The 21,998-nt window shown below is 40.0% G+C and overlaps 1 protein-coding gene across 4 annotated transcripts in view; it reads right to left on the bottom strand.

The window, feature by feature from the left end:
- Window positions 1-4,207: 4,207 nt before the first annotated feature.
- Window positions 4,208-21,998, bottom strand: part of pdk4 (pyruvate dehydrogenase kinase, isozyme 4) — a 44,798-nt gene continuing 27,007 nt past the window's right edge. For 2 of the 4 annotated variants that reach the window (XM_080207803.1, XM_080207796.1), the window contains 5 exons: window positions 16,005-16,081; window positions 15,299-15,397; window positions 13,528-13,638; window positions 7,950-8,063; window positions 4,208-5,817 (listed from right to left, as the gene is read on the bottom strand). In XM_080207803.1, the coding sequence (XP_080063929.1) occupies window positions 5,674-5,817; window positions 7,950-8,063; window positions 13,528-13,638; window positions 15,299-15,397; window positions 16,005-16,081 (545 nt within the window). In that variant the 3' untranslated portion in view covers window positions 4,208-5,673. The remainder of the gene's footprint in view (window positions 5,818-7,949; window positions 8,064-13,527; window positions 13,639-15,298; window positions 15,398-16,004; window positions 16,082-21,998) is intronic. The other 2 variants (XM_080207819.1, XM_080207810.1) reach the window with 2 other exon arrangements.

Below are 21,998 nucleotides of genomic sequence, written 5' to 3'. Positions count from 1 at the left end.
TGAACTCCATGTCGAATACTTACCATCAACCACCACCCTCTGTCTCCTGTCCGCCAGCCAATTCCTAATCCAATTTCCTAGATCACCCTCGATCCCATACATCTGCAATTTCTGCAGAAGCCTTCCATGGTGAACCTTATCAAACGCCTTACTAAAGTCCATATATACCACGTCAACTGCCTTACCCCCATCCACCTCTTTGGTCACTTTCTCAAAAAACTCAATAAGGTTAGTAAGGCACGACCTACCCTCCACAAAACCATGCTGACTATCTCTAATCAATTCATTACTCTCCAAATAACCATAAATCCTATCCCTAATAATTTTTTCTAAAATCTTGCCCACAACAGAAGTAAGACTCACCGGTCTATAATTCCCGGGGAAGTCTCTGTTCCCCTTCTTAAACAATGGGACAACATTCGCTAACCTCCAATCTTCTGGCACTATACCGGTGACCAACGACGACCTGAAGATCAGAGCCAGAGGCTCTGCAATCGCCTCCCCTGCCTCCCAGAGAATCCTAGGGTAAATCCCGTCCGGCCCAGGGGACTTATCTATTTTCAAGCCCTCAAGAATAACTAGCACATCCTCCTTATCAACTGCAATACTGTCCAGTTTATAACCCTGTAACCCAGTGTTCTCCACAGCTACATTTATGTCCCCCTGCGTGAACACTGAATATGGTCTATTCCTGCACTATTTCTTCTGCTCAGTATGTCTGCAGCTCCCCTTTTATAACCTGAGGGTCTGGATCATCAGGACCAGGCTATTTGTCACCACTTAGTCTCAGTAAATTCTTCAGTACCATTTATTTACTGACTCCAATTTTTTTAAGTTCCTCATTCTCACAAGATCCCTTCCCATTATTTTTGGAATAGTTCCTGTGCCTTCACCTATTAAGACAGACACAATGGGTGGGATTTTCCATTTAAGCCTCCCCGAGACTGGAAATTCCCGTCCAAAGTCAACGGACCTTTAAACCCAGAAAGTTTATTCCAACGTATGTTTAACATCTTCAGCATTTCCTTATTCTCAATTATAATTTTACTTGTTTCTGCCTCCAAAGGATCCACATTCATCTGCACTCATCTCTTCCAGTTTACATACCGACAGAAATTTACAATCAGTTTCTACGTCGCTTTCTTGTCTATTCTCACATTCTCATCTATTCCCTTAAACAATTTCTTGACGTTATGGGGGTGATTTTCCTATCCTGCACTGCCCAAGGAGCAAAATGCCCAGGCCCATGGGTCACCTTGGCACTGCCCATCAAGCACAGGCAGCGCCACTGTGCAGGCGCAGAGTTCCAGAGCTGTCAGACTTTGACGTGAATAGGCCCCGGCACCCCCACCCTAGTATTTAATTATATTCATGCTCGTGACCTCCGCATTGCACAGAGTGTGGGAGATTTGGGTGTGAAGTTGCATTGAATAAACTGGAATGATTTGCCCCAGTTTTTTAGGAGCATTGTGCCCTGTGTTGCTGAATTCTAAACACTTCCCAATCCTCAGACTTGCTAACCTTTTTAGTAATATTATAAGCCCCTTCCTTTGACGTAATACTATCTTTAACTCTCATTAACCATGGTTGGACTATGTTTTCTGTGGCATTTATGTGGCAGAGTCTAGGGGGTGAACCATGGGGTGGGTCCTACTGCCGTTCTGCACGGGGATCAATCAGGGCTGGAGGGAGGCCAGTGATTGGGGTGATCGTCACTGCTGGGGGGGGGGGGGGGGGGTTGAAATCTGGACATTGGGGGGAGGGGGCAGTCGGGGCTGGCCCAGGAATAGTCGTGGGGCCATGATCGGGGGGTGGGGGGTGGGGGGTGGTGGGTGGCAGGCAAGCGCTGTGATGGTCCCGGGCTGGCCAGTAAATTGTAGGTTGATAGTTCGGAGCCACTGTACAGGCATAGAGTTCCAAAACTGTCAGAGTCCGGCGCGAATGGACCCCCCCAACCCCTGCCCCAGTATTTAATTATATTTATGTTTGTGACCGCTGCATTGCACAGAGTGTGGGAGATTCGAATGTGAAGTTGTACTGAATAAGCCGGCATGATTTGCCCTAGTTTTTCCACAAATTCAATACTTGGAACTTTTTTTTTTAGGAGAAAGTTGCTGAATTCTAAATTTTTCTCAATCCTCAGACTTGCTAATCTTTTTAGTAACATTATAAGCCTTTTCCTTTGATCTAACACTATCTTTAATTCTCATTAGCCATGGTTGGACCATGTATTCTGTGGTGTTTATGTGGTTGAACTGAATTACATTTGTTGTAATTATATATTAATACTTTAAAAGCTAGTCATTGCTCACCTCCCACCATATCTTTTAATATAGATTGCCAATCTACGTTAGCCATTTCACATCTCATTCTGACATCACTTGTTTAGTTTTCATTTAAGACTCCAGTTTTGAGCTTAAATTAGGTTCAAATTAAATATAAAATTCAATTATGTTCTGTTCATTCTTCTTTTGGGACCCCTTCACCTCAAGGTTATTAACTAAGGCTTTCCCATTGCACAACAGGGATCCAAAATAGCCTATTTTTTAATTGGTTCTTCGACAAACTGTTCGAGAAAACTATGCTACTGTGTACATTCCATGAACTCATCCTCCACACTCTAACTGCAAATTTGTTTTTTTCTGGTCTATATGGTTATTATTATAGGCACCTATAATTACTGTTCCAGTCTCCTTGGCACCAACACCAAACTGTCTTCATGCAGTTGCCTAACTATGTGGGAAAGGAGGCAGTCAGACACACACGTGAGTGCGGGGACCTTCAGATGTACCCTAGGGAAGAGCCTGATTCTCAGCAATTTTTTAAAAAACTAATAAAAATAAAATAACAATCTGGTGTGAAATTATTCTACTGACAAAAGAATGAAAGCAAAGGAGAATCATAAATTATGATTTTAAAACTCATTGCTTCCAGCCCATGACTGGATGTCAAGATTTTAAACTGGGAGTTCAGCAGGCCCCACACAAGTTTCTGCACATTAATTTTAGATGCGTTCCCCTCTAGGTCTGAATTTCGAAGTGCCAGGAATTATGATTCATAAAATCTATGCCATGTATAGATGGCAAGAGGTTGGTTTGGAGAGGAGGGAAATGGTGTAATCCTCCGTGAGCAGAATTTATAAAAAGGACCACTGTGCCTTGGTGATTTTTCACCTTCTCTTGGAGCAAAGATGATAAATTAATCAGTAGCCCAACTTTCTTGTGATTTGTAATTAGGTACTTGCATTATTCTGCAATTTGTTTTTCATGAAGGTAAAACTATTTTGATGCTTTTTGATATTAAAAGTCCTTTTTTCAAGAAATTACGCAGCAAAATATTGAAAAAATATCAAGCATCAAAGAAGTTGTAAGGGAACATTTTGAATTAAAATGCTGCTTCTTGACAACAGGGTGGTTCATTTTATCTGCCAGGGTATATTCCATTAGTGGAGGGGAGCAGTGACATTCATCTAGGAAAGATAAAAACACTTTTATCAAGCTCTTCAACTCAATTTACATTTTGCAGATAACAAGCTACTCTGTTAGGCTTCTTGCCAAGAATCAATTCGAATAGCACAGAATCAGATGCTGGTAACCAGGAATATAAAAGCAGGTGCTGGAAAGGTCAGGGAAATTACAGCCACTACTAAAGGCAGTAGCACTGATGGAAAAGCCCATTAGTAACAGCTCTGTTTTCCATTTCCTTTTCAAGCCTTTAACATGAATCCATTTTCTGTTCACATCTGTATCTCCTCACTATTAATTTTATGCACTTGTGGGCTAAAGAGATGTAAGTTAGTTAGCACACTTTTGGTGAGAAATTTATAATCACAAATTGTAACTGACAAAACACAATGGCTACACATTGTCTTAAAAAGTGTAGAACTTAATTTGAAAAAAATTGAAATGCTCTTTTAGTTATTAGAAATGAAAGATTGAAATTAATACTTAAATGCTTAGGAAATAAATTCAATTGTGTAATCAAATCATGGTGTAGGCGGGCATAGTATTTGTAATAAAAGAAATCCACACAGCTTAATTAGAGATCAATGGTTGCTGTTGGATTGTATGGCTCTTCTCTTCACAGTAACTTAAATCAAAGTGAAATGTTAGCATTGCTAAACACAGAAATACTTGGAGATAGGTATCAGTAGTTTTCCAACCAAAAACTATAACTGTCATGTTGCAATAGGCTATAAAAGTTTAGATTCATTTATTCAAAAGAAAATTTTTATTTCAGCACTAAAAAGCACCTCATTCTGAAAGGCTGTTGTTCATATTGTTGTGGCCTCAATAATCACAATTCAATAATTATGCACCAAGTCATTATAAAACTATTTTGTATATTAAGGTAAGCACTTTGATTTCACAAATTCAGCGATGGTATGATAAATAGGCTTCAATTGTTATTTCCACAGAACGTCTGCATTTTCCATTCTAGTACACTGACAGATTTACAGACAGTTGTTCAATCTTTCATAGATCATTTAACAGTAAAACTTAATGAAATTTTATAACTAATTGCAAGGCACACCAGTAATCAGTAACTAGCAGAATCACAAAAATGCATATGTGCATTCTTTGCATGGTGTCCAAAGAGTGGGATGAAGGTGAAAGCTGAATTCAACAGCAGCTTAAAAAAAAAAATCAAAAGCTGAGAATTTTCCCAGTTCTATCTTTTACCAATGCCACCCCAATCCATGCCCAAACTAAAATGATACACTGCTTCTTTTCTGAGACTCCTGCTGTGCTGGAAATCACTGTTTTCTCCCCTTCAATTGCTGTTCTTTTACATGAAACCTTGAAGGATCTTTCGTCCCTCACCCAAAAAGAGGGCATATCTGTTGAAACGCTTGCCAAGGGTGATACAATGCAATGTGCTGCACAGCACTGACTGGCATCATGGAAGTGAAGGAACTTATATAAAGGATTTATATTGCATCCTTCAGAACCTCAAGACGTCCCAAAACGAGTGTGCTTTTTGAAGAGCAGTCACTCTGCAGCCAACTTGTTCATGGTAAAGTTCTATGACCACCTGTTTGATAAATGACCAAATTTTCTTCTGGTGATCGTGGTTCAGGCCTTTATATTTGGACCATTAGACAGAACATCCCTGCTCTTCTCCTGAAAATATGTTTGAATTTCTGATGCTGAGTGATGAGGGCACGGCCTGATCACACAACAAATGATATCCTAGTCCTATATTTACCCTCAGAGAAAGAGCATTGCCATCTGTGAAATCAATTAGTTGTAGCCCAGACACTGGAGTAACAGGATACTGGTTCAACCCTGTAATTCCCACAATGCCAAGTTTCTAGTTCAGTCAAGCAGATGAAAGAAAACACAGCCACAGGATTAAATAACTGCAAGTCTACATATGTTGGCCTTATTTCTCCCTCCCCATTCTCATTCTGTAAATGAAGCATTCAATTCACACATTGCTGTTCCCTTTTGTCTGATGAACACCGGCCAATTCATTACTCAAATGCAATTTTGCTGTACTTGGTAATAACTATATGTATGTTTGAATGCTTTATACAAGACTACATGATCCATAGCTCACCACCAATTCATTTCCACACCAGGAGTAATTTTCTTTCTTTGGCAGTTTTATCCTGAAAGGCCACAGTCTGATTGTGAACATTACTTGAACCTTCTACCTCAATGTTTTCCTTCAAATATGATGATCGAACTTGGCGAGGTTCTTGGGCTCACTGCTGGGAATACACCAGTCATCTGCTTCAGTCCTACTTTTGTAATGTTTCCAAGCAGACTTATTGAAAACAGGCAATCTCTCCACTGAATCTGTAGATAAAGCCTATGAAAATAGTTATAAACATGATTATTTGGAAAGTTTTTTTCAAATGTATAACATTTAAATATTTTCAAATTAGCCACTACAGTTCTTCAGTACCCACAATAAATAATTTAAAAATTAACAAGAGTTTGTTCTGGTGATTGAGCAAAGCAAAAAGTGACACTACCTGGTATCTTTTAAAGTGATCTCTGAATGAAAATACTATTTTGTCAGTGCACAGAATGGTTGACATTGTGCCTGAACACTAGAAATGCTTGTCACATTACAGTGGAAAGTAACTTACAAATAATATACTTCTCCAAGTTTCAAAATAAAACATATTTTAATTTTTTTCTCCAAATAGCTTATTTGAATTCAGACATGTCATCAATTTGCATCATTTTTGGGACATAGGAGATCTGTATATTAACCTTCTACACTCTGATCTAAATCTGTTCTACATTTTTTAGTGATTATCAAAAAAAGTCTTGGAAACAATTTTTTTGCTCTAATAGCATATGTCGTCACCCATGGCAACATCAAGCATTACCAGCTAAATGCAGAGTTAAACACCCATACTTTGCCCCAACCCCAAAATTGTTTTAGATCTTAGAACTGTACAATGCAGAAGGAGGCCATTCAATCCATTGAACCTGTACGAGCAGTGAGCCATGGTTGCTGATTTAACTATTCTTGGACATACTAAAATCAGCAACCTTATGGGTTAGTGCAGGAATTACGGACAGTTTTGCGCTGAAAGACAATACAAATCAAGATTGAGAATACTAAAATTTAATTCACAAAAAAACCCTTCTGGTCAGTGAAAGAACATAGCATCTCTTGTTAAACCTGAATGAATTCTACACACATTCAAGGACTTGAGATCAGCAAGAACCCTCCAGTGATTTTCAGAAGTTTCTGTATTTACACACTAAACTCACCACATAAAGTCTAGTAATTAATAGTTTAAGTATGCTATAACGATGTGATAAGTATTAAAGCCTATTCATCTCTTTTGCACAGGAAGTAAACAGGTTGTGAATGGTTTTAAATGGTTTATAAAAATGTTTTATTTTTAAAACCTTGCTTTTCTGTTCTCTTTTTGCTTTATCTTACGCCAATCTTTCTTGCCTTATCATTTTTCTTTCTGTATCTGATTTGATGTTGAATTTACCCACTCTCATTCACCCTCTTCACTTATTTCTGAATCTTTTAAGCTCTCTGGTTGAGGTAGTCTGTTTGTTGAGTTATTCACCAAAGTTAGAGATATCTTGGTATCTGAATGAAAGTCATATGGGCTTGAAATATTAACTCTGTTTCTTTCGCCACAGATGCTGCCAGCCCTCCTAAGTTTACCCAGCATTTTCTGTTCTTATTCCAGGTAGCCTGTTGATCTCACTGCGCTGTTACCAGCAATTTTGTGGGCATTTTATTTGAAATGTACATGTGCAATTGTAAGTCTATCCAATATTTTACACCCTCCACAAAATCAGGCCAATATATTTGTGATTTAAGGTGGTCACTTATTTGCAGTCTGGAAGAACTGTATGAAAAGTTCATTTGTTCAATATTGTACTGACCAGCTTTACACACAGTATCTCCTACTTCTTTAATTAACTGTATCCCTGCTTAGGCAATCATTTTCAGTGCCTTTACAAATTCCTGAAGGAAATTTAAAGGAAAGGTTATATCTTCTTGTTTGGGTACATGGATAGAATTAGTAAAAGCGGAGTTGGAGCTAAAACTCCTGCATAAGAGTAAAATATCATGCTAGTCAAATTCTTACACTCTGAACAAACTTTACACACATTCAAGGACCTGAGATCAGCAAGAACCCTCCAGCAATACCCTGGTTGTTTACATCACAGGAAATAGTCTCTGATTAGGAGCGGGTAGTCTTGCTTTTTTAATAATGCAGGATTGGAAACTAAACAATGTTCTGTGTCTTGTATGAAGAGTGTATATCTGTCACTTGGAGGGAGAGAGCTGCCTCAGAGGTTTCTCTAGGGTAGTGCCCCCTATGTTTGAATCATGAATAAATGATTGTAACCTGCCTTAGAAACTCCGGTGTTTTGTTGGAAGAAGTCCACCACAACACCTCTTTATCTGCACACGGTTTTTAAGTAATTAAAATTCCATGACCTTTAAATTACCTTTAAATAAATAATAGCATCTGTACCATGTCCTTCCATAGAATACAGGTTAAGGTCCCCTTGAAAATACTTAGCATAGAGGCGAGAAATAGGGAGTCCATATCCAAAACCAGCCTGTTAATGAAGTGAAGGAATTAATTATTTTGGCAGCCAATGCAAGGTAGCTCCAATACTCAAAATGGCTAAGTATAAATTTTCTGTAATAATAAAAAAGTCAACCTTCTTGGAGTTATGTATCGTGGTCACATTGGCATGTAAAGGCCCTTCAAACACTTCACTGCTGTGAAGGCACATATTTAATGTTCAATTTGCTTTAGTATCTGAAACAGATTGCTGATTAGTCAAAATTCACTCAGCCAGTTCATGGGATGAAGGGACTATGCTACGAGGAAGGATTGAGTGGGTTGGGCCTGCACTCACTGGAGTTAAGAAGAATGAGAGGTGACCTTGTTGAAATTTATGAAAGGTTCTGAGGGGGGGGTGGTGTTTGATTGGGTAGATGTTGAGAGGGTGTTTCCCCTTGTAAGGGAATCTAGAACTAAAGGGTACAGTTTAAAGATAAGAGGTCTCCCATTTAGGACTAAAGGGCAGAAGGTTTAGAGGGGGAAGTGGGGAAAAATGTTTTCACCTAAAGGGTGGTGGTGGGAGTCTGGAACTCGCCACCAAGAAGCATTTAGATGTGCACTTGTGATGCAGATATATAATATTATGAACCAAGTGCTGGAAATGGGAATAAAATAGTCTGGTGGTTTGTCTTTGACCAGTGCAGTCTCAATGGGCCAAAGGGCCTGGTCCTATGCTGTATATATCTATGATTCTATGAAGAGGAATTTCTTCTTTCAGAGAGTCATTATTCTTTGAAAGTCTCATCACCAGACAGCAGTGGAGGTTGCATTATTGAATATAGGCATGGCTGAGTTGGACAGATTTTTGATCAACAAGGGAGTCAAGGGTTATGTGGACAGGCAGGAAAGTGGAGTTAAGGCCACAATCAGATCAACCATAATCTAATGGAAAGGCAGAGCAGGATCAAGGGGCTGAATGGCCGAATACTGCTCCTAGTTCTTAGGACATTGGGTCATAACTTCTGGATTACCAGTGTCCAATTTGGAGGATACCCCAAAGATGTGTTGGGGAATCCCTTTCAGAAATTCACAGATAAGGAATTGCATGGCAACTACCCAGAAGTGCCAACTTCACCTGAACAATTGCATTGTGTTATTAACTATTCAGTAAAACATTTAAATTGCTAACTTCAGATGGCTTCACCAGGGTCACACTAATAGTTACTCAGAAAAGGTTAGAAGAAATAAAACCTCTTTTAACTTCTACATAACCATTTTAAACACCCAGACCGATCCCAGCACAGGATTCCCTCCATTCCCACAATCCACCTGGACCCCCACCCTCAGCATCCTGCACCAGTGTCCATTACACCTCGACTCCCTTAATCTCCAACCCCTTGCCACCCCCACCCCTAACATCCAAACATACACCAAGGAGCAAGTTTGAGTATAGATGTGCTTCTAGTTATGTTAAACTGTAGATCATGTTATCTTTTCTTTAATTCCCCAGTATAAAAGCAACATCACTTCTAACAGAAGACAACTGAAAGGCTTGAGCCAATACAGTATGAGGTTAGCAATTTCCAAAGTGTTAAATACAAAGAAGTGTAGAAAAATATCAGCAGTTTGTAAGTGCCTGAAAATAATGTAGCACATTATTTCCAGAAGAATATTTTCAAATTAACAAAACTAAAGGATATAAAACATACTTAGTCAAGAAAAAATATGGCAGCAAAGCACTTCAATTTTCTGGACTGTACAGCAGATCTTAACTTTTCTAAGTGCAACTGATAAGGCACCTTACATCTTGCTAGACTCAGTATTGAGTTCAACAACTTCAGACTGTGAATTCTGTCCCCCATTTTGTAATTTTTCCCCAGTGCCAGTCTATGGGCGGGATTTTACGGCCTTGCTCATCTTGAAACTGTAAAATCCCATCCAAGGTCGATGGGCCTTTTGAATGCCCCTCACCCACTCCAATTTTCATGGCAGGCAGGATGGTAAAATTTCAATCTATCTCTTGTTCTCATGTTTTTCTTTTAAAACCGCAATGAACTTTATTCCGCAATTAACACTCTCTGCCACTTTGTTTTCAGACAGTGTTGACTTTTATTCTGCTATTAACACCTACTTTGAATCAATACTTTGTTCCTTTACTACTACCATTCCCACTCTCTTTGACTTTTGTTCCAAGATATATTTGTAATTTAATTTCCACATCCTCTTAACCTATTCCTGACCTTCCCATTTTGCTCTAACTGACCCTTTCCCTTTGTAACAGGATAAAACCCATCACACTTCTGCCTCTATTCAGTGTCAAGGGGGAGTCATAATGGACTCAAAATGTCAACTCTGTGCCTCTCTCCAAAGATACAGCCAGGCCTGCTGAATTTTTTCAGCACTTTTTTTTATTTCAGATCTCCAGTATCCACAGTATTTTCCTTTTATCAACTTCTCAATTAATTTTTTTAACTAATTTGCCAATAAAAATTGCCCTTCCTGGCTTTTTGTGAACTCTTCACACAACAAAACTATCAAGAATAATCAGATGTGGAATGACTCATCTTTATACTAGTTTCAGTGCACAAATTACATAAATTTTTGTTCCTTCGTCTTTGTTAAGCAGTAAACACATCTGCAGTTCACAATTGATAAATAAAAAAAGGTTCATTCATAACTTCACATCGCATGCCTTCACCCAATTTCTTAGATTCACGCGTATGATCAGAGAGAATAAAAGCACTTTAACAAGGAACAAGCAGCACTTACTGAACCAGCTCTTCACACTGTGCTGCTAGTGGCAGCAAGACTCTGCATCTCACTGAATTCTTTTGGAATGCAGCTACAAACATACGGTCTATAACGGATCAAAGGGCGCACCAGCCACAGAAAGGGTGCATTGGCCTATTATAGTTCTGATGTAAACTGAGTGTGTGCCTTTTTAAGCACTGTTTGTGATCAGAACGTGAACACTTCAGTGGTCAAGGGCATTCAGCCTCTGACCTTCGGGTAAGCGTTCTCCAAGGCGGCCTTCACGACACACGACAGCGCAGAGTCGCTCAGCAGAGACTGACAGCCAAGTTCCACACACACGAGGACGGTCTCAACAAGGATCTTGGGTTCATGTCGCACTATCTGTAACCCCCGTGACTTGCCTGGGTTTGCAAAACCTCACTCACTGTACTGTCTGGAGACAATACACATCTCTTTAACCTGCGATCAGTGCTCCTTCCGCACACATTGTCAGCCACTTTAGGACTTGAACAGCAGGTTAGGTGTAAAGATTCGCATTCTAATCAGTAATCTCTAAACTGTCTGTGCTTTATAAGCTCTGTCCGAGGCCAGAACTCTCCATTCACCTGACGAAGAGGGAGTCCCCTCGAAAGCTTGTGAGTTTACTATCAAAGAAATCGGTTGGACTAAAACCTGGTGTTGTCAGACTTTTTACTGTGATCAGAACACCCCACTCACCTGATGAAGGGGCAAAGGCCCGAAAACTAGTGGCATTTGCTACCAGATAAAGCTGTTGGACTTTCACTTGGTGTTGTGAGACTTCTTACTACTTTTATAGTCCACCATACATCTCTAGAATACACAGGTTGCCTGTAAAAGGCCAGTACATCGCTTCATCGGCACGTTAAAAATGCTAGTGATCAGCGTAACAACATCCAGATGCACTCAGTAGGAGAACATGCAGTTATGTAATTTAATTAAATACCTATTTGTGAACACATTGACTTGTGCTTAACACAAGGGCGTGAAACCAACTTGTCCCCTTCCCACAGCTTCAAATGCTGCTTTTCAATGGCACTGCAAGTTATTTGAAGCCCTAAGCATGAGCATTCTTGAGCTAGTTCAAATTCTTCAGTGGCTGAGGTATCCTCCCCACTTATCGATTAAGATAAATTAACGTATAAAGGATTCTTAGAGGGGCTTCACAGCTATTATCCTTGAATTTGATTTGATGATGTTAAAATATACGTTAATGAAACTTTTTGTTATTATTCTACAACTTAGTGCATATATTTTCCAGTAGTGAACTGAACAGTTTTAACACTGCAAACCTTAAATATTTTCTGCTGTTTTACTTATAAACTACAACGCGGTAAAAGGACAAGCGCTAATGAAAAAAGGGAATGGGACTAATTGGATAATTATTTCAAAGAGCTGGCATCTGCATGCATGTTGGGTGAAATGGCCTCCTTCTTTGCTGTCCAATTCTACATTAATTCTACAGAGGTAAATGTATGTTTCATATCTTTGATACTTCTATGGGGCAACACGGTAGCTCAGTGGTTAGCAATGCTTCTTCACAGCGCCAGGGACCTGGGTTCGATTCCCGGCTTGGGTATCTGTCTGTGTGGAATTTACACGTTCTCCCTGTGTCTGCGTGGGTTTTTCCTCTGGGTGCTGTGGTCTACTCCCACATTCTGAAAGACGTGCTGGTTAGGTGCATTGACCAGAACAGGTGCCAGACTGAGGTGACTAGGGGATTTTCACAATAACTTCATTGCAGTGTTAATGTAAGCCTTACTTGTGACTAATAAATAAACTTTTATATTTCCTTAATTAAAACTACTTTGTTTCCTTTTCCTTAATGCTATTTTTCAAACTGTATTGAAACACTTTTAGCATTGACCTGTTCATTTTCCTGAATGTACATGATTCACTTTCTCAGACTGCAATCCAAAAGTCCTGATTCACACTTTTTGCCAATGACTTTCCATCTCAGAGCACTAGACTGCAGAATCCCTACAAGGCCTTGTCGTTCCTGAGCTGCTTGAATTACATCTGGTACAATAATTATTTCCTAGTCAGATAAACAGGTTTTGCTGTCATGACTCCAAGTTTACATGGCTGCACCACATTTAGCTTGCACTGTGACCAATATAGGAAAGACAAATTTGAAACCCATGGATTAAAAGTAGCTCTGATCCTGACAATCCTCAAAGCACAAGTACCTCAATTTTATTTCATATTTGGTGTTTGAAGTTTGTAAGTCTGGGGATTTGGAAGTGACTGGTGAAGGTGCCTAACAGTGGAGAAAATTCTAAATCCAAACATGTATACCTGTTAATTTGAACAATTCAAAATGTATGTAAATTAATGGAACATAGAGTTAAATCTTAAGCATTACCCAGATGGCTCTATGCCAATGCAGCAGACAAAAAACAAAGGCTTGGATACACCTGGTATTCCACTATACAAAACAGAAGAGAAAGTGAATACTCAGTGACCCTATGGGAAGTGGAAAACAAAATAATAGCAGTTATTGGGAAAAGAAGAGAATGTGCAGAATCAGATGACAATAAAATTGGGTCTGCCACAATTGAAATCTGGCCACAAAATCCTGGGTAAAGAATAGACAAGAGGTACAAGAACTTTGAGATCTGCGCAGTTAGACTTGAGCAAACATTTTAAAAAGATGGGAGGAAAAATCTATGGGATGGGAGTGGTGGAAAGAACAAAGCAAAAGGCACATTCATATGCAATTATATACATGGATTCCTTACCAGAGGAGCTGTATGGAAATTCTGAACTACTGGATTAGGAGCTGTGGAATACATGTAACTGAATAATCGATCAATTTTACGGAGAGGGACGCCACCACCTCTGTCAGAAATCTAAAAGTAAACGTAATTTTGATCATCATCAGTGCTGGTTTCAGAGAACTCAAAGGAATAAATAAAACTTAGTGAGCAAAATCTATTCAACTCAAATCAATTATATATTATGTAAACATTCACAAATTAATGATAGGAATGAGAAAGGTCATTTGGTCTATTTGATTTGACTATGCAGAGATCCAAAGGCCTCCCCTCTCATAACATTCAAATTCTTCATAAATGGTTCATGACTAGTTTATCTTGATGTGTATTCCATTTGTTGATCACTACATGTGGGTAAAAAAAGTTTCAGGTACTTGTTCTTCTCCACTTTGAATCTGCATCTGCTAGCTCTACTCCTGTCAATTAGAGTTACATCCAGGTTAATATTTTCTTTACTGTATCTAACATTGCAAAGGATAACGATCTGCTGCTCGCAGGGGATTATGTTCCCATGAAACCTCACAAATGGCAGAATCGCAAATTAGAAACATGCTTTTGAATGGGATGCACTTAGCTAAGTTCCAGACATTTGAGGGCAGCACTGGTTAGGGCAGATACTCTACAGAAACTTGTTCTCATTATATGTATTTGCATGCACTTTTACCAGAGTTACCAGGTACTGGTGTGGCGCAGGAAAGCTGATTTCTAAGGCCAAACATTATTGCCCAAGCTGAGATCAGCTAGCCCGTACAGATCCACAGACCCTCCTGCTCTGTACAGTTCAATAACTTACTGAATAAACTTGCAAAGATGTCAGGGAGCGTAACTGATCCCAACAATTACTTGCTGAATCCTCCATTTTAGCATAGCATTCCAATCCATCAGAGTCCTTTACTGATGACTCAATACTCTGGAAATCATGTCTAACAGTGTTAAATTTGCCAGAGTATATCTGTCTTGGCTTTCAAAAATCTTTTGAAAAATTAATGTTGAAGCTGATACCTTAAGGTAAATTAACCGATCCCACATTTGAGTGGTGCTCAAAGGATGTACTTATCGAGGAGCCAGTGCATCAGGTTTATCCCTTTATTCTAGCTGCACTTCTGTTGCAATCATTCCAGTCCCTACTCTGATGTGGCTGCCAACTGACTCCAGAGAAAGAGAAGGGAGAGAAGAAAATGCAGATTGTCTTGGATAAATGAAAACACGAACAAGGAAGTTGCAAAAGGTGGGACTTTACTGTACCTATACCCAATTACTTCTCAAACACCACCACTCACATTCCTTTGTCTTAAACTTCACTGCAATTGTTCTGTCCAGTTGAATACCTTTCCCAACTTATTTTGTAGCTCATTGGTTGCCCCGAACAAATGCAATACCTCATCCTTCTTATCTGAAAGTTTCTAAATCTTGGGTTGATAATCTAAGTTAAAGGCACCCTTGATCCCTGACTGTATCCTCAGATATCCCAGTCAGTACTTGAACCTTCCCATTTTTTAAGACGGAATAGTAGACTAATGGCTCAGGAGTTGCCATTTATTGTGTAGAACAACTGCCCCATAATTATTTTCAGTGCTTCACAAATCTGTTCCATAGGCCGTTTCAGCACTCTGTGATTAATAAACTATTCATCCCTAGGGACTTTTTTTTGAGTCAGTCCACGACTTTGATCTCTTTTGTAACAATGTCAATCAAGTCTCCTTGACAGTGTCCAAACTGAATTCATTAAACTTACTTTAATGGTAAGGTCTTCATTTCCTAAAGCAACCATTACTTTAATAGGGGGGAGTGTGGTTTTGGATTTGTTATTCTCTACTGTAGCTCGCATTGCATTCTGAAATAGAACAGAAGTCCGGAGACACAGTTTATATAAGGATTATGATATTTATGGGGTATTTTTCTGATAACATATTTCCAGAAGCTGTACTTTTTAAATATGTGCTATTATTGTCTGAGATTCCCAGTCTCACTGTTGAAATGAAACATAGTTCAGGTGAAAACAAAATACCCTATACTATCTACAATCTATAAAAAGTTAATCTATAAACCCATCCCTGGGTCCTGTAGTTCTGTTCCAGCCAGATTAATTTGTTCCCACGTACAATTCTCACAGCTGACATGAAATTAATTCCAAACAAAAATAGAAATCTGGTACAAGAACAAATAATTATCCCAATACTACTGGGAGCTGTGTATAAATCACAGAATGCTTTTACTGCTTTACCAGAATTGTAGTGAATTTCAAATGACAGAATTCAGGGGTGTTTCCCCATTCCCACTCTGCCCACGCTCTATGATTTACAATTGTGACCCAGCATTAAGTTTCACTGGATTTAACCAGTCAAACCAGTTGCTAAACAGCTTTACTCACATAACCTGTTGCCATGCTACTCCACTTCATAATTACAGTTGACAGTCAGCAAAGGGTTGTTGATCCTTACCTTAAAAAGTTCAAACAACATGTGGTATAAATGGGAAGGAACATAGACAATTTGAATAGGATGACCCGAGGCTTTTCCTTTGGGAGAGAAGGGAAGAAAATACATGCATGTAGATACTGGCAATTGTTCTGCTGTAATTAAAAGATTATGAAGTTCAGTTTCTAGCTTTTTTTACTTTCAGTTAGTGCTGTCATATAAAACTAAATAAACGTTAGTATTAGTTGGGCTGTCAATTTGGCCACAAGTTTAATAACTTCAGTACTTAAAGACTGCAGTTTTCAAATATCATATATCACATTTAAACAACAAATTGGCTTTGGTAGATCTCTTAATTATGGAGCAGAATTAAGGAAATATGTACAATACTTAGTTCATGATTTACAGGAGTGCAAAAACAAGTCAATCATTAATTTGAAGTAATCTCTCAGCATTCCATCCAGATTTAGTTTTGAGGAGGATATTTCTAAAGCATGACCATATTTTAAACATATTTTTCCTATATTTGTATGAATCTCAAAATTGAGAGTTTGAGGCTATAATCCAAGCAGATATTTTAATGCAATAGTTAAAAGATGTGTTAACATTTTTGAAAACACCACATCCTTTTGTTGGAGACATTAAACAGTTGCCCTAACCTTTGTTCAGTTGGATGTAAAAGACTACTTGGCATATTTTCAAAGGAAAACAGAGTTCTCCCCACAGTTCAACAAACATTCATCCTTCAACACACCAACAGATTTGGATGACCTTACATTCCATGAAGTAGATTATCTTGTGTTTGCCTGCATATATTGACTACAAATATAGTTATTGGCTGCAAAGCACTTAAGATTATCAAGAAGTTGCAAAAGGCAAAATAACACATTCACTTTAATTCCATTATCCAATAATTAACACTAAATTCCAATTTTGCTTTTTAGCACGGGTTCTCCAAATGATAAATTCACCTACTTGTCATTTCCCAATTTCCCCCATAACCCTGCACATTCTTCTTTTTCAAATAACAGTCCAACTCCTTTTGAGTGCCTCCATTGAATGTGCCTCCATCACACTCCGACGATGCATTCCAGACCTTAAATGCATGAAAACGTTTTTCCTCAAATCACCTTAACCAATTAATTTGAATCTGTGCCATCTCATTCTCAATCCTTTCATGAGTGGGAACAGTTTCTCCATATCTATTCTGTCCTGACCCCTCATGATTCTGAATACCTGGAGCAAATATCTTCTAAACCTCCCTTCTCAAAGAGGAAACAATCACAACTTCTCCAAATCAATGTCATAACATCATCTTTCCTGAAGTGTGGCTCTTAGAAGTGGATGTAATACTCCAGCAGAAGCTGAACTAGTGTCTTATGCAAGTTCTCCATAACCTTTTGGCTCTTGTACACTATGTCCCTCTCAATAAAGCCTAGAATACTGTATGTTTTACACTGAAGAACTCTAAGTCCACATGCAACAAGACGTTCAATCAACCTTTCCTGCCACCTTCAATAACTTACATACATATACACCCTGGCCCTTCTGCTCCTGCACTCCATTTGGAGTTATACCTTTTTTTTGTACTATCTACAACAGTGTCTACAAAGATCTATAGCAAAGTGATAGAAGGTGTTGTTAACAGTAGCACTACTCAGCAACACCCTGCTCGCTGATGCCCAATTTGGGTTCTACTAGGGACACTTAGCTTCAGGCTTCATTGCAGCCTCAGATCAAACATGGACAGAGGAGCTGAATTCCAGTGGTGGGGTGAGAATGACTGCCCTTGGCATCAAGGCCAGTTGGAAGCCAGTCATTTCACCCCCAGGTCATCACTGTACAAGTTCCTCAGGGCAGTGCCCTAAGCCCAACTATTTTCAGCTGCTTCAGTGGAGCTTGCTGACGGCTGCAGTGTTCAGTAACATTCTCAACTTAGAACTGAAGAACTCTAAGTCCACATGCAGCAAGACCTGGACAACATTCAGGGCTGGCAGGTAGTAACAAAGAATAGTTGTGCCACATGTGCCAGGCAATGACCATCTCCAACAAGAGGATCTAACCTTGATGTTTAAGGACATCACCACAGTGGAATTCCCCACTAACACATTTTGGAGTTCCATGGATCAGGAACCTAACTGGATCAGCCATGTAAATACTGTGGCTACAAGAGCAGGTAAGAAACTGGAACTTCTACAACAAGTAACTTACCTCTTGACATGTCAAAACTGCACTCCTCCATCCACAAAGCCTTTCTACCAATTTCAAATTGTGAACAAACTGTGTAGCAGGATAACTTCAAGATGAACGAAGAATAAAGAAAAATACAATACAGGAACAGGCCTTTTGGCCCTCCAAGCCTGTGCTGATCATGATGCCCTAACTAAACTACAAAATACCTTCTACCCTTACACGGTCTGTACCCTGCCTAATCATGTTCCCTCCAGATGCCTTTTAAATGTTGCTAATGGGCCTGCTTCCACCATATCCTCTGGCAGCGCGTTCCAGGCACCCACTACACTCTGCGTGAAAAACTTCCTCCACACATTTCCCTTAAACTTTCCCCCTTTCATCTTGAACCTGTGCCCTCTTATAACTGACACTTACAACCTTGGAAAAAGCCTCTTGACTATCCACCCTGTATACCTTTCATAATTTTTTTAGACCTCTATCAGATCTCCCCTCAACCTCTGTCTTTCCAACGAAAACAATCCTAGTTTATTCAACCTCTCTTCGTGGTCAATAGCCTCGAGACCAGGCAATATCCTGGTGAATCTTCTTTGCACCAGAACTATACATAATACTCCAAATGCAGCCTAACCAAGGTTTTACATAACAAAGAACAACACAACACAGGAAACAGGCCCTTCGGCCCTACAAGCTCGCGCCGCCCATTTTAACACTCAGTGAGTGCCTCATTCCAATCCTTCTCCTACCTATGACTTTTGTCTACCTCTCATGGACTCCACAATAAAGGGGTGCAAATTTAGAGAATTATATGTGCGCCAGATTAAGGGAGATCCAACTTAGGGACAATTTATTAACACCAATCAGCCTAAAAGCACATTTTTGGGGTGTGGAAGGAAACCGGAGCACCCGGAGAAAACCCATGCAAGCACGGGGAGAATGTGCAAACTCCCACAGACACCGACCCAAGCCGGAGATCCGACCCGGGTCCTTGTAACTGCACAGCAAACAGTGATAGTCACTGAGCTGTCGTGTTGCCCGTCAATTGGTCCAGCTTATGCGCACACTAACGACGTGAAGCACTACGCAACTCTTGAAGCAACATCCAAGAGCAGCCCTCGCACGACCCACCACGTGTATGCCCCTTGTTGGCCAACAAGGCGAACCAAATCGCCTGTGGATGTAAAAAAGAGACATCAATAAACATACAACAGTCTATACAGACATTAACGGAAGATCTCCAGTAGCTCCAACGTAAGAGACAGGTGAGCCAAAAAATATGTTGGACGGCCCATTGGAATCTATTAATTCCCAGGAACATCCTGAGGCTCTTGATCCTCAACTAGAACATTCTTTTGTATCCCTCCATCCCTAGTCTGCTCATGTGCCTATCTAGGTAAGTCTTAAACAACCCCAGTGTGTCTGCCTCCACCACCCTACTTGGCAGTGCATTCCAGGTCCCCACAACCCTCTATGTGAAAAACCTCCCACTAACATCTGAATTATAGCTCACCCCTATCACTTTAACCCCGTGACCCCTCATGATTTTTGCATTCAACCTAGGAAAAAGCTTCCCACTGTTCACTCTATCTATACCCTTCATAATCTTGTATACCTCTATTAGGTCTCCCCTCATTCTGTCTTTCCAGGGAGAACAACCCCAATTTGCTCAATCTCTCCTCATAGCTAAGACCCTCCAAACCAGGCAGCATTCTAGTAAACCTCCTCTGCACTCTCTCCAAGGCCTCCATGTCCTTCCGGTAGTGCAGTGACCAGAACTGGATGCAGTACTCCAACTGCAGTCTAACCAACGTTCTATACAACTGCAACGTTAGACGCCAGCTTTTATACTCTATACCCTTTCCTATAAAGGCAAGCATACCATATGCCTTCTTCACCACCTTCTCCACCTGTACTGCCACCTTCAAGGACTTGTGAACTTGCACACCTAGGTCCCTCTGTTTCTATACTCTTAATGGTCCTACCATTTATTGTACAACTCCCCCCTACGTTATTTCTTCCAAAATGCATCACCTCGCATTTATCTGGATTAAATTCCATCTGCCATTTCACCGCCCAATTTACCAGCCTATCTATAACATGCTGTATTGTCCGACACTGTTCATCACTATCAGCAAGTCCAGCCATCTTCGTGTCATCCGCAAACTTGCTGATCACACCAGTTACTCCCACTTCCAAATCACTTATGTATATCACAAATAGCAGAGGTCCCAGTACGGAGCCCTGCGGAACACTACTAGCCACAGATCTCCAGCTGGAAAAAGACCCTTCCTCTGCTACCCTCTGTCTCCTGTTGCCAAGCCAGTTCTCAACCCATCTAGCCACCTGTCCTTGTATCCCATGAGCCTTAACCTTTTTCACCAAACTGCCATGAGGGACCTTATCAAATGCCTTACTGAAATCCATATAGATGACATCCACGGCTCGAACTTCGTCGACCATTTTTGTCACCTCCTCAAAAAATTCTACCAGATTTGTAAGGCACAATCTCCCCTTTACAAAGCCATGTTGCCTGTCACTAATCAGATTGCTATGTTCTAAATGCGTATACATCCTATCTCTAAGAATCCTCTCTAACAACTTCCCTACCACTAACGTCAAACTCACCAGCTTATAATTACCTGGGTTATCCCTACTATCCTTTTTAAACAACGGTACCACATTCGCTATCCTCCAATCCTCTGGGACCTCACCTGTGTCTAAAGAAGAGACAAAGGTTTCCGTCACAGGCCCAGCAATTACATCTCTCATCTCCCTGAGTAGTCTAGAATAAATGCCATCAGGCCCTGGAGATTTGTCAGTTTAAATGTTACCTAAAACCCTAACACTTCCTCCCTTGTAATGGAGATTTTCTCCAATGGGTCAACAACTCCCTCCAAGACACTTCCAGACACCAAGTCCCTCTCCTTTGTGAATACTGTTGCGAAGTATTCATTCAGGATCTCCCCCATTCCCTCGGGCTCTAAACATATCTCCCTTCCTTTGTCCCTAAGAGGACCGATTTTTCTCTAACAACTCTTTTGTTCCTAACATATGAATAAAATGCCTTTGGATTATCCTTAATCTTGTTTGCCAAGACCATTTCATGCCCCCTTTTCGCCCTTCTAACTCCCCGTTTGAGTTCCCTCCTACTGTCTCTGTATTCCTCCAAAGGTCTTTCCGTAGTTGCAACATAGCTGCAACATGATTTCCTAACTCTTATACTTAATACCCTCACTGATCAAAGCAAGCATGCCATATGCCTTCTTAATAACCTTGGCCACCTGTGTTGCCACTTTTAGGAAACTGTGGACCTGCATGCCCAGATCTATCTGTATGTTAATGTTCCTAAAGATTCTGCCATTTACAGTATAATTCACACCTAAATTTGATCCTCCAAAATGCATCATCTTGCATTTGTGCAGATTAAATTCCATCTGTCATTTCTGTGCCCAAGTCTTCAATCTATCTGTATCCTGGTGTACCTGTGACAATCCCCAGCACTATCAGAATCTCCACCAATCTTTGAGATCTACAAATTTACTAATCAGACCACCCATATTTTCCTCCAGATTATTTATATATACTACAAACAACAGAGGTCCTGCACTAATCCCTACAGAAGACCACTAGCTACAGATCTCCATTCTGAAAAACACCATTCCACCGCCACTCTGTCTTCTATGACCAAACCGGTTCTGTATCCATCCAGCTTGCTTACCTTCAATCCCATGTGACCTTAGTTTTTGTACCAGTCAGCTATGTGGGATCTTGTCAAACGCCTTAGTAAAGTCCACATAAAGTACACCCACAGCACACACAATTATCATT

The sequence above is a fragment of the Carcharhinus amblyrhynchos genome, chromosome 2, assembly GCF_965287045.1.
Source record: "Carcharhinus amblyrhynchos chromosome 2, sCarAmb.v2.hapA, whole genome shotgun sequence".
Classification (NCBI taxonomy): domain Eukaryota; kingdom Metazoa; phylum Chordata; class Chondrichthyes; order Carcharhiniformes; family Carcharhinidae; genus Carcharhinus; species Carcharhinus amblyrhynchos.
This window is presented reverse-complemented; position numbering and strand designations above follow the sequence as displayed.